The sequence below is a fragment of the Galeopterus variegatus genome, unplaced genomic scaffold, assembly GCF_000696425.1.
Source record: "Galeopterus variegatus unplaced genomic scaffold, G_variegatus-3.0.2 Scaffold13946, whole genome shotgun sequence".
NCBI classification, from domain to species: Eukaryota; Metazoa; Chordata; class Mammalia; order Dermoptera; family Cynocephalidae; genus Galeopterus; species Galeopterus variegatus.
Window position 1 is genome coordinate 4,000 of NW_007740057.1, and position 12,555 is coordinate 16,554.

Genomic DNA, 12,555 nt, shown 5'->3' on the forward strand with positions numbered 1-12,555 from the left:
ATACATATTTATATGTTAATTAATATTAAATAATATTGACTATTTTACACATATCTTATTTTACAATATTCAAATTTATCATAAAATAATCATATTTTATATATAACATAATATAAATCATTTACAAAACTATAGTGAAATAATTTTCCTTAAAATTTAGTGAAAATAATTTCTCTTTGCTTGGTTAAGTCCTAATTTTTCATGCAATTATGTTTTTGGGGGGCTCATTTTTAGGTTTGTGGATTATATTTAATATATTTTCCTATTGATATATTCAAAAAATTATGCACTTCTAAACCAAAACAAGAGAGACACAATCACATTAGTCTAACTTTATCCTGTCTTCTCTGCAGTTTCCTCTGTCCCTCACAACTACCCACCTTTAAAGGATTTGCTTTCTTCTTTCATGTTATAAATATAAAATAATAGACACAAACACACACACAGTGTACCAAGATACTATTTATCTTCGGTTATAGTAAAGCTAATTGCACATGATGTCTGTGTTTTATTTTTCTTTTATCCCTGCCCCCTCCATAAAACTGTGTGTCCCAAAGTGTCAGCTGTCATAGAACATCCTTATAACGTACACAGCTGCTCCATGCTTCACCGTGGGGATGCACTGGGATTTATTCAAGTTCTCTTTGATTGAGGTTGGGTAGACTCCAGTCATTGTGCTGTTACAAATAATAATTCTGCAAGAAATAGCTTTTTACTTACAAATGATCTGCTCTTAATGTTCATATTCACTTGGAATAATGGGTTTTGTGAGAAAAAGCATGTTCTAGATGTAATGAAAATAGCCCAATTTTCTTTTTCAGTCTCCAGATTCTTCTGATTTAAATAAATTCAAACTTCAACATCTTTTCCACATGGATGGATTGGTGTATATTAACTTGAATTGGGGTATTACCATACTCACTCAGACTGCTACTGGAATCCTTGGAAATTCTTCACTCCTTTGCCTTTATAACTTTACTTTTATCACTGCACAGAGATTGAGACCCACAGACTTGGTTCTCACCCAGCTGGTCTTAGCTAACAACTTGGTTATTGTCTCTAAAGGGATCCCTCAGACAATGGCAGCTTTTGGATTGAAATCTTTCCTGGAAGAGGCTGGATGTAAAGTTGTCTTCTGTTTACACAGAGTGGCCAGAGGAGTTACTCTCAGCACCACCTGCCTCCTCAGTGGCTTTCAGGCCATGAAACTTTGCCCCAGTGTCTCTTTGTGGATGGAACTCAAAATTAAATCTTCAAAGTGCATTGTTTTCTGCTGTTTTCTTTGCTGGATCTTGCATCTTGTGTTAAATATCTCTGTTGTAAAACATGTAACTGGCCCAACAAATAACAAAAACATGAGCATGGAAAAAATGTACAGATATTGTTCCTCACCCACTTTAGGGAGACTGGTATTCTCAGTAAGTGCAGTCATTTTCTTGGTCACTGATGTTATGTTTTGGGGCCTCATGGTCTGGACTAGCAGCTTCATGGTCCTTTTTCTGTACAGACACAAGCAGCAGGTACAACACATTCACAGCAGCAGGCTCTCACCCAGAGCTAATTATGAAACTAGAGCCACATGCATTATCCTGATCCTGGTGAGCATGTTTGTCTCCTTTCATGCTCTATCTGGCATGTTATCATTTTGGATAACCCAGATTCAAAACCCAATCCCTTGGCTGATAAACACCTCATCCCTCATATCTTCAGGCTTCCCAGCATTCAGCCCCTTTGTGTTTATTTTTAGTGATACCCGAAAAGGATAGATTCCACTTCACTGAGCATGCTTACCTACTAGGGTTATAAAACCCCTTTCTACTGAGCATGTCCAGCCACTGGATTTGCATAAGTCTGCCTTTTGATGTCCCAATTTCTCCATGTTGGTACTAAAAATAGGTCCAATAAGCAATAGTAACTATCCTCTAGGAGAGGGCATGGAGAAGGGGACTGAGGCCCTGAGGAGTGGCTTGAAACCCAGGTGTGTGTTTCCTGAACCCATGGAAACTGAGCACCTCCTATTTCATAACTACCAAATAATACAGCAATTCCACTGATGTGTATATATCCAATGGAATATTGCTAGTGTTAAAAATGAACGACATTGTGACTGATACATGCCACATCATGGATGGACCTTGAAGTTGTTATGCTATGTGAAATAAGCCAGTCACGAAAGGACAAATATGTGATTCTACTTATCTGAGTTACCTAGAATAGTCAAACTCACAGAGGCAGAAAGTAAAACACTAGCTACCAGTGTCTGGTGAAAAGGGAAACGGTGAGTTCATACTTAACGGATATAGAGTTTCAATTGGGGAAGATAAAAAAAATTACACAGATGGATGATGGTGATGGTTGTACAATAATATGAATATATTTAACAGTACTTAACTGTACACATAAAAATACTTAAGATGTTAAATTTTATGTCAATTGTTTTTAAATATAATTTAAAAAGAAAGTGCTGAAAACACAAAAGATAGTGATTGAACTAAAATCTGCCATTAGCTGAGACACAGCCATAGAAATCAACATCACTTTTCTCACTCTTACACCACTTCCAAGAGAAATTCGCTCCTGTTATGCATTCTACCTTCTTAGCAATGTTCACGTTTGCCTTCTTCTTTCTATCTCTATGGACGCTGACCCAAGTATTTTTTTTTTCTCTTGGCATGTGTTTTGCATCCTCCTTCTCCTTAGTTGAAATTTTCAGTCTTCACTCTCTCCTTTGACACTCTGTGTTCCACAATGTAGTACAGTTGACCCTCTGTATCCGTGGGTTCTGCATCCTTGGAATTCAATCAAATGTGGATCAAAATATTCAAAAAAGAGACAGTAAAAACTAACAATACACAAAAAGTAAACAATACAACAATAAATCATACAAATTTAAAATACATTATAACAACTATTTGTCTAGCATTTACATGGTATCAAGTATTATAGGCACTCTAGAGATGATTTAAAGTATAGGGAAGGATGTGCGATGGATATGTACAAATACTATACCAATTTACAAAAGGAACTCGGGCATCTGGGAATTTTGGTTTCCACAGCTTTACTAGAACAAATCCCGTGTGGATACCAACGGATGACTATATGGGCTGTTGTCCAAAGGCCACACGACATTTATTTTTCATCCTCTCTCACCTTTTCTATACCCTGGAGGCTGATTCTGTGGATTGCATAACAAACGTCTTCCTGTCTTTAGAACCTGGTTGAGCTCAACCTATGGCAGTCCCTGTCAGGAGATCAGAGGGTGTGGGGAGAGTAAGGCCAGGGAATTTGATTGCATATGTATGCCCTGCCAGCTGTGGCTTGTCAGGGACTGTGCCCATCTACGCAAGGTATCAGCTTCTCTAGGCAGCTCCCACCACCCCCTAGCTACAACTCTCTTCTCCCCTTGACGTTTCAGTTCTAGGGGTGGCATTGGCATCCTGGGGTGCTTCATCACCATTTGTTTGATCCCTTAGTTCCACCCACACCTATATAAATACTTTGTGTTAAAAGCTTAATTACAGTTCTGAATGGGCTCTCTGTTTCCTGCTAAGATCTCAAAGGATACACTGATCGCAGAGGAATCTACCACCTGGCTGTATTCTTGAAGTATGTATACACTGAGGAATAGTTAAATCTAGATGATTAACAAATGTGTTACCTCACATAGGTTTCATTTTTATGGTGAGAACACTTAACATTTTCTCTCTTAGCATTTTTCAAGAATACAATATATTGTCCTTAACCAGAGTAACCATGCTGTCCAATAGATCTCTTGAGCTTATTCCTCCTAACTTATTTTATGTACCCCTTAACGAACACCTCTGCCCCACTCCTTCCAACCATCCCAGCCTCTGGTAACCACTATTCTACTCCCAACTTCTATATGATAAACATTTTTAGATTCCTCATATGAGTGAGATCATCTGCCATTTGTCTTTCTATATTATTTCACTTAATGTAATGACCTTCAGATTCACTTTTGTTGTTGCAAATCAGATATTACATTTTTACAGCTGAATGTTATTTCATTGTGTATATATACCACATTTTCTTTATTCATTCCTTTGTTGCCAGACACTAAATTGCAGATTGATATCTCACATGTGTGTATTCTGATTGGCAAAGTCTAGGTCACCTGTCCACAATTTTTCTACAAGGGATGCTGGAAAACTGAGCTTCCACTTACACCTTAAATGGTGTAGACTCAAGAGGTGTAATCTTTCACAGAAATGTTAAAGTTTTCATAGGTGTTGGATGGCCAAAAGTAAAAATAAGAAGAGGTGGATGTTTGAAATACACCAGGTAGACAAAAAGAAAAAAAAAGAATAACAATAAGAACAAGAACAAGAAAGAAAGAGAAAAGAATTTAAAAACCAAAGAAAATCTAAAAGAGCTAGCAGACAACCTGAAGCATACAAATATTTGAATCATGGGTGTTCCAGAAGGGGAGGAAAAAGAAAAAGACATTGGAAACATATTCCATGAAATAATACCAGAAAACTTCCCAGGTATAGGGAGAGATACAGACCTTTATATCCAGGAGGCTCAAAGATCCCCAAACACATTCAACCTAAAAAGTCCTCTCTGAGACACATTATAGTCAAATTGGCAAATATCAAAGACAAAGAGAGAATTCTAAAAACAGCAAGGGAAAAACATCAAATCAACTATAAGGGAGCCCCCAATAGATGAATAACAGACTTCTGAACAGAAACCCTAAGACCAGAAGACAAAGGAATGATATATTCAAAAAACTAAAAAGAAAAAATTGCCAGCCAAAAATAATATACCCAACAAGGCTATCTTTAGAAATGAGGGAGAAATGCTATATTTCCCAGACAAACAAAAATTGTGGTAGTTCACCACCCATGACCAGCCCTACAAGAAATCCTTAAGGGAGTAATGCATCTGGAATCCAAAAAACCAAAAATAACTATCACGAGTACACAACAGGGAACAAAACCCACTAGTAGAACAAAAATGAAAATGAAAAAGAGAAAGAAACTTTACCTAACCACCTCAACAATACAATAAACATGGAAGACAATAAAAGGAAAAGGAAGGAACAAAAGATATTTAAAACATCCAAACAAAAATCAATAAAATGTCAGGAGTACATCAACACCTTTTTTTTTTTTTTTTTTTTTGTCTTTTTTTCCTGACTTGTAATGGGGTCGCAACCCTCGGTGTCGTGCCCGCACCGCACTCAGCCAGTGAGTGGGGACCGGTCTCCACATGGGATCCGAACCCTCGGCAGGAGCGCTGCCGTGCTCCCAAGCAGCACACTCTCCAGTGCGCCACTGGGCCGGCCCTTTTTTGTCTTTTTTGTGACTGGTAAGGGGATCGCAACCCTTGGCTTTGGTATCGCCCGCACTGCGCTCAGCCAGTGAGTGCACCGGCCATTCCTATATAGGATCCGAACCCGCGGTGGGAGCGCCGCTGTGCTCCCAAGCGCTGCACTCTCCCGAGTGCACCACGGGGCCGGCCCAACACATTTTAATAATAACCCTAAGTGTAAATGGATTAAATCCACCACTCAAAAGACACAGAATGACAATTGGATTAAAAAGCTAGACCCAGCTTTATGCTGTCTTTAAGAGACTCACCTCACCTGTAAAGACACAAACAGACTAAGAGTGAAAAATTGGAGGAAGATACACCATGCAAATGGAAACCAAAAACAGGCAAGGATAGCTATTCTTATATCAATAAAATAGATTTTAAATGAAAAACCATACAGAGGGACAAAGAAGGCCACTATATAATGGTAAATTGATTTATTTAGCAAGAAGACATAATAGTCATAAATATATACACACACAACATTGGAGCACCCAGACACATAAAGCAAACACTATTACACCTAAAGAAGAGATGGACCCAAATGCCATAACAATTGAGGATCTGAATACACCTCTCTCAATGCTGGACAGGTCATCTAGGCAAAAAAAAAAAAAAATCAACAGAGAAACACAGGATTTAAACCACACTTCAGACCAATTGGACTTGGCAGATATCTATAGAATGTTTCCTTCAACAACCACAGAATATACATTCTTCTCATCAGCACAGAGAATGTTCTCTAGGACAGATTAAAAGTTAGGTTACAAGTCAAATCTCAACAACTTTTTAAAAATTGAAACTATTTCAAATATCTTTTCAGACCACAATGGATCAAAACTAGATATAAATAACAAGCATAATTCTGTAAACTAAACAAACACATGGAAATTATACAACATGCTCCTAAATGACATAGGGGTCCAAGAAGAAATTAAACAGGAAAATCAAAAATTTCTTGACCCAGATGAAAATAAAGACACATCATATTAAAACCAGTGGGATACTGCAAAAGCAGTACTAAGAGAGAAGTTTATCACAACAAATGCTTACATCAAAAGAATAGAAAGATTTCAAATAAACAACCAAATGATACACCTCAAAGAACTAGAGGAACAAGAATGATACAACCCTCAAAGTAGTAGATGGAAAGAAATAATCAAGACCAGTGCAGAACTAAATGAAATAGAAACCCAAAAAACTATACAAAAGATCAATGAAACAAAAAGTTGATTTTTTGAGAAGATAAACAAAATAGACAAACCATTAGCAAGGCTAACTAAAAAATGAAGAGAGGAGACTCAACACGAATTATAAATGGAAAAGGAGACAAAAAAATCCTAACATCCATATGAAACAGTAAAAGACCCCAAGATACCGCACAAATACAAAGAATCATTGGATACTATTACGAACAACAATATGCCAAAAAATTGAAAACCTGGAGGTTATGGACATATACAAACTACCAAGACTGAACCAAGAAGACACAGAAAATGTGGACAGAAAAATAAAAAGCAATGAGATTGAAGCAGTAATCAGCAGTCTCCCAACAAAGAAAAGCCCATCACTGGATGGCTTTACTGCTGAATTCTACCAAACCTTTAAAGAGGAACTTATACTAACACCCTTCATAATATTTCAGAAAATTGAAACAGACTCCATTCTCCCAAACCCATTTTATGAGGCAATTATCACCTTGATTAAAAAAAAAAAAAAAAAACAGACAAAGACACAACAAAAAAGAAAACTACATGCCAATACCTCCAATGAACATACATGCAAAAATCCTCAGTAAAATATTAGAAAATATATTATGGCAACACATTCAAAAATTATACACCACAATCAAAAGGGATTCATCCAGGGGCCGGCCCGGTGGTGCACTGCTATAGTGAGCTGCTTGGGAAGCACGGTGGCGCTCCCGCCGAGGGTTTGGATCCCACATACAGACTGGCCGCTCACTGGCTGAGCGAGGGGCAGGAGCAACACCGAGGGTTGCGAGCCGGTGGCCGGTCCCGGTCCGGTAAGGGCGCGACACTGAGGGTTGTGATCCGTTGCCGGTCATGAAAAAAGACAAAAAGGAAAAAAAAAAAAAAAAAGGGGGGATTCATCCAAGGAATGAAAGGATGATTCAACATATGCAAGTCAATAAATGTGATACACCACATCAACAAAACCAAGAACAAAAATCATGTGATTATCTCAATAGATGCACAAAAAGCATTGGACAAAATTTGACATCCCTTTTTGATAAAGACTCTCAGAGTATTAGATATAGAAGGAAAGTATCTCAACACAATTAAAGGCAGATACAACAAACCCACCACTAATATCATCCTGAATGAGGAAAAGTTGAAAGCTTTTCCCTTAAGAATGAGAACAAGACAAGAATGCCCACTCTCACCACTCCTATTTAACATAGTATTGGAAGTTTGAGTCAGAGCAATTAGGGAAGAGAAAGAGATAAAGAGCAACCAAGTTGGAAAAGACAAAGTCAAATTGTTCCTGTTTGCAGATGACATGATCCTATATATACAGAAAAACCTAAAGACTGTACAAAAAATTTCTCAGAGTTGACAAACAATTTCAGTAAAGTTTCAGGATACAAAATCACCACAGAAAAATCAGTAGCATTTTTATACTCCAACAGTGAACAAGGAGAAAACGAAATCAAGACAGCTAGCACAATAGTCACCAAATATATATATATATATATATACACATATATATAATTAAAAAAATATATATATATATATGTAAAAAATACCTAGGAGTAAGTTTAACCGAGGAGGTGAAAGATCTCTACAACAAGAACTAAAAATCACTGCTGAAAGAAATTAAAGAGGGGACCAAATTTTGGAAAGACATTCCTTGTTCATGGATTCAAAGTATCAATGTAGTAAAAATATCCAAACTACCCAAAGCCATCTACAGATTCAATGTGATCCCTATCAAAATACCATTAACGTTCTTCACAAAAATAGAAAAAAATAATCCTAACATTCATATGGAACAACAAAAGACCCTGAATAGCAAAAGAAATCATCAGAATGTGAATTGCAAATAACTATTAGAAGACATTAAAGAGGACAGAAAAAGATGGAAAGCCATTCCATGCTCTTTGATTGGAAGAATTTACACTGGGAAAAAGTCCATACTACCCAAAGCCATCTACACATTCAATGCAATCCCCACCAAAATACCAATGGCAATCCTCATAGAAATAGAAAAAAAATCCTAACATCCATATGAAACAGTAAAAGACCCCAAATAACCAAAGCAACCCTAAGCTAAATTAATTAATTAATCAATCAATCAATCAATTAATTAATTAAACTGGGTAACACTACCTGAGTTCAAATTATACTGTAAAGCTATAGTAACCAAAACAGCATGGCACTGGCATAAAAACAGGCACATCAATCACTGGAAAGAATAGAGAACTGAGTAGTAAACACACATACTTACAGCCAATTGATCTTTGACAAAGGCAATAAGAACATACATTGGGGAACAGACTGCCTTTTCGATAAATGGTGCTGGGAGAACTGAACATCCATATGTTGAAGAATAAAACTAGACCCATATCTCTTACCATATAACAAAATTAACTCAAAATGGACTAAAGAATTACACATAAAACTATAAAACTATGGAACTACAAAATTCCTAAAAGGAAACATAGTGGAAACACTTCAGGAAGTAGGACTGGTCAAAGACTTTATGAATATGACCCCAGAAGAGCATGCAACAAAAGAAAAATAAACAAATGGGACTATATCAAACTAAAAAGGTTCTGCACAGCAAAAGAAACAATTAACAGTGTGAAAAGACAACCTACAGAGTGGGAGTAAATATTTGCAAGCTATACACCCAACAAAGGATTAATATCCAGAATATACAAAGAACTCAAACAACTTAAAAAACAGTAAAAAAACAAATAACCTGACTAAAAGTATGCAAAGGAGCTCCATAGACATTTTTCAAAGGAAGACATACAAATGGTCAACAGGCATATGGAAAAATGCTCTACATCACTGGTCATCAAAGAAATGAAGATCAAAACACATTGAAATATCATCTCACCCTGATTAGACTGGCCAGTATTAAAAAGACTGAGAATAACAAATGCTGGCAAGGATGCAGAGAAAGGGGAACACTCCTACACTTTTGGTGGAACTGTAAATTGGGGCAGCCATTGTGGAAAGCAGTATGGAGGTTCCTCATACTGTTATTATGACTGTGATACACCAATCCCAGTCCTCTGGGTACATACCCAAAGGAATGGAAATCATCATGTCAAAGGGATACCTGTACTCTCATGTTTATTACAGCTCTATTTATAATAGGCAAGAGTTGAAACCAACCTATATGTCCATCGACTTGAAAAGAAAAATGTGGCATATTTACACAGTGGAATACTACTCTGCCATAAAAAAGAATGAAATACTGCTATTTGTAGCAACATGGATGAACTTAGAGAAAATTATGTTAAGTGAAGTAAGACAGGCATACAAAGAGAAATACTGCATGTCCTCACTTAAAAGTGAGAGCAAAGAAAGAAAGAGAGAGAGAGACAGTGTGAGGAAAATGGATAGTTTAGTCAGGCTCCCTCTCCTTGGGTCTGGATGGGTGTGGTGCATACATTCTTTGTAAACAAGTTGTGTGGGAGTAGAGTTAATGCCCATGTGCCAGTGTATTTTTAGCTTGTTGCTATTCTTGTGTGTTCTTCAGTGGGTGAAGCAGCAGCTTGGAAGAGCTCTTGTCTAAAAATAGAGCACATTTACTTTGCTGTCAGCTGCTCAGTTTCTCTTCAGACTGCCTAGCTCTTAGACATGTGTGTGCTGAATAAGTCTATTATTACTCCAACCAGGGCTCCAAGGACGTCTTTCCTGTTACCGAGCTCATAGACCTGCATGTGAAGGGTTTGTGACCCAGTCTGGACAATGGGCTTGAGGGTTCTGTGAGCTCCAGACCCAGCCCTAGCTCTACACAGAGAAAGAAAAAAAGAAAAAGGTACAAGAATAAAACACTGAATTTTTAAAAGAAAATAACAGGACTGAGGTTACCAGAGGTGGGAGAGGTGGAGGGGCAGGAGGTAGGGAGGAATTGTTAAAGGGCTATGAAAGTCAACTGCATTGTACAATGCTGAATATGCTAATTATCCTGATTTGAATATTACATATCACACACAGGTTTTGATACTCAATGCTGTATGCAAGAGATATGTAGAATGAACTATGTTCCAATAAAAATTAATAAAATAAAACGTTTGTGCCCCCTCCCTCCAACAAAGGGGGACAAGGTACGTGTCCACCACAAATGCTTGGGTAAGAGTTATCTTGGACTTACTGAGACTCACTTTTTCCTGTCTTTTCCCCTTCCCTCATACACTTTCCTTCCTCTCGATTATGCTTTTGGCTACATTTCCAGTTCAGTCCAACTGCTTTTGACTCTTCCCTTGAAGAATATTCTATGGGAGCCCTCTACTCATGATGTCCACAATGAAAGTCAATATCCATTCTCTCCTCTCTCCAAATCGGCAGCTTCTGCAAATTGGCAGCTTCTTGGGTATCCCAACCTGGAAATAGGTTGACCACAATAACCACAGTTATCCAGAGCTTACTTGTGAGTCACTTTTGTCTCTTTCCCCATGTTTTCTCCCATGAACAGTCAGTCATCATGAACCACCCCTCCTACCTCTGGAATCCCTCTCCAAGTGCATTTCCTTCTCTCTTCCTCAATATCCCCTGACCATAATGAGGCCTATTTTCCTCTCACCTGTACTATTGCATCAGCATCACTCAGAGACCCCGTACACACCATTAGTTCCAGATAAGTTTATTATTATTATTTTTTGTAAGCAGAACAAAGCAACCTACTCTTCTACTCAGAACTCTTCCAGAACTCCCTCATTCACACATAATTAAATCCAAGTGCCCTCAGGATCTAATTATTTATTCAACAGGTATTCAACACTTAATGGATCATGTGTCAGGCTGGTTCTTTGAGCCTCGTTGAATTACATTCATTTTCTGAACACTCTTGGATGTCTCTCATATTGCCCCAGTGTTAAGCCTTTCCATGGTAAATGATAAAATTCTTAAATTAATGTATAAACATCACCTGATCACTCCAGCTGTCTTCCCCAGTTATTCCTCCTGTTTGAAGCTACTGCCACTCACAACTACCTGACGTTTTTTGAATATACTGAGTTTTTTATCATTTAGGGATGCTCTTTACCCTCCCCCTCTTCCTCCTCCTTCTCTGAGTCAATTATTTCTTGTTCAGGGATCACTTGAGAAATTCCCATTTCCAAGAAGCCTGCCCTCACCCCTTAGGAAATAATTTGGTGCCTTTTTTGTGTTCCAAAAGCATCTGAGCTTCTGGTGGCACAGTTCTATCATCACATTGTAGTTTTCTGTGTCAGAGTCTATTAAGGGCAGGGATGAGTTTAATTAATTTCTACATCACCAGTTTTTCTGCGCAGGATGTGGTACAACAGTGTCTGAGGAGATGTTTGCTGAATCGATATATGAATAAAGAAATGCCTGCATCTCTCAAGGCTGATAGAAAGTCTCTTCACAGAAATCCTAACAATGATTCATATAAATAGCTATTATTAGTGAGCAAAGTTTATCAGGCTCCGTGTAGGCACATAGTGCTAATTGCAATAATAGTGGCAATAGCTCACGTTATTGAATACTACCAACATGGTAGAATTTCATTACATGCACATAACATGTATTAACCATGTAGTTTCCCACCAGAACACTATGAAGTAGCTACTAGCATTATTTTCATTTTATAGATGACAAATAGAATCATGTGGGTAACCTCCCCTGTCTCATGCTTAGTAGAGTTATGATCATGTGCCAGTCTGACTGGCACCACAGCCTTCCTTTTCGGCTAAACTTCTTGCTTCCTATCAGAAGCAGAATATAGAGTTGTCCCTCAGAATCCCTTGTGGATGCCTAAATCTGAGGATGCTCAAGTCTTTTATATAAAATGGTATAGTATTTGTGTATACCTAATGCATATTCTCCCGTATACTTTAAATCATTTCTAGATTACTTAAAATACCAGAATCAGCAGATTTTGAACTCATGTATATGTAAGTCTGACTGTAATAATCCCTGGTCATCAATCTTTCAACGTCCTTATGAAGCAGACAGCATTATTATTGCCATTTGATAGAAAAGCAAAGTGAGT

The 12,555-nt window shown here is 37.6% G+C and overlaps 1 protein-coding gene across 1 annotated transcript; it reads left to right on the forward strand.

Annotated features, from left to right (window-relative positions):
• The first annotated feature begins 872 nt into the window (after positions 1-872).
• LOC103581791 (vomeronasal type-1 receptor 1-like) lies at positions 873-1,766 on the forward strand. Its single transcript, XM_008563542.1, has one exon. It carries the CDS (start codon positions 873-875, stop codon positions 1,764-1,766), a length of 894 nt encoding a protein of 297 aa, XP_008561764.1.
• The last annotated feature ends 10,789 nt before the right edge of the window (positions 1,767-12,555 follow it).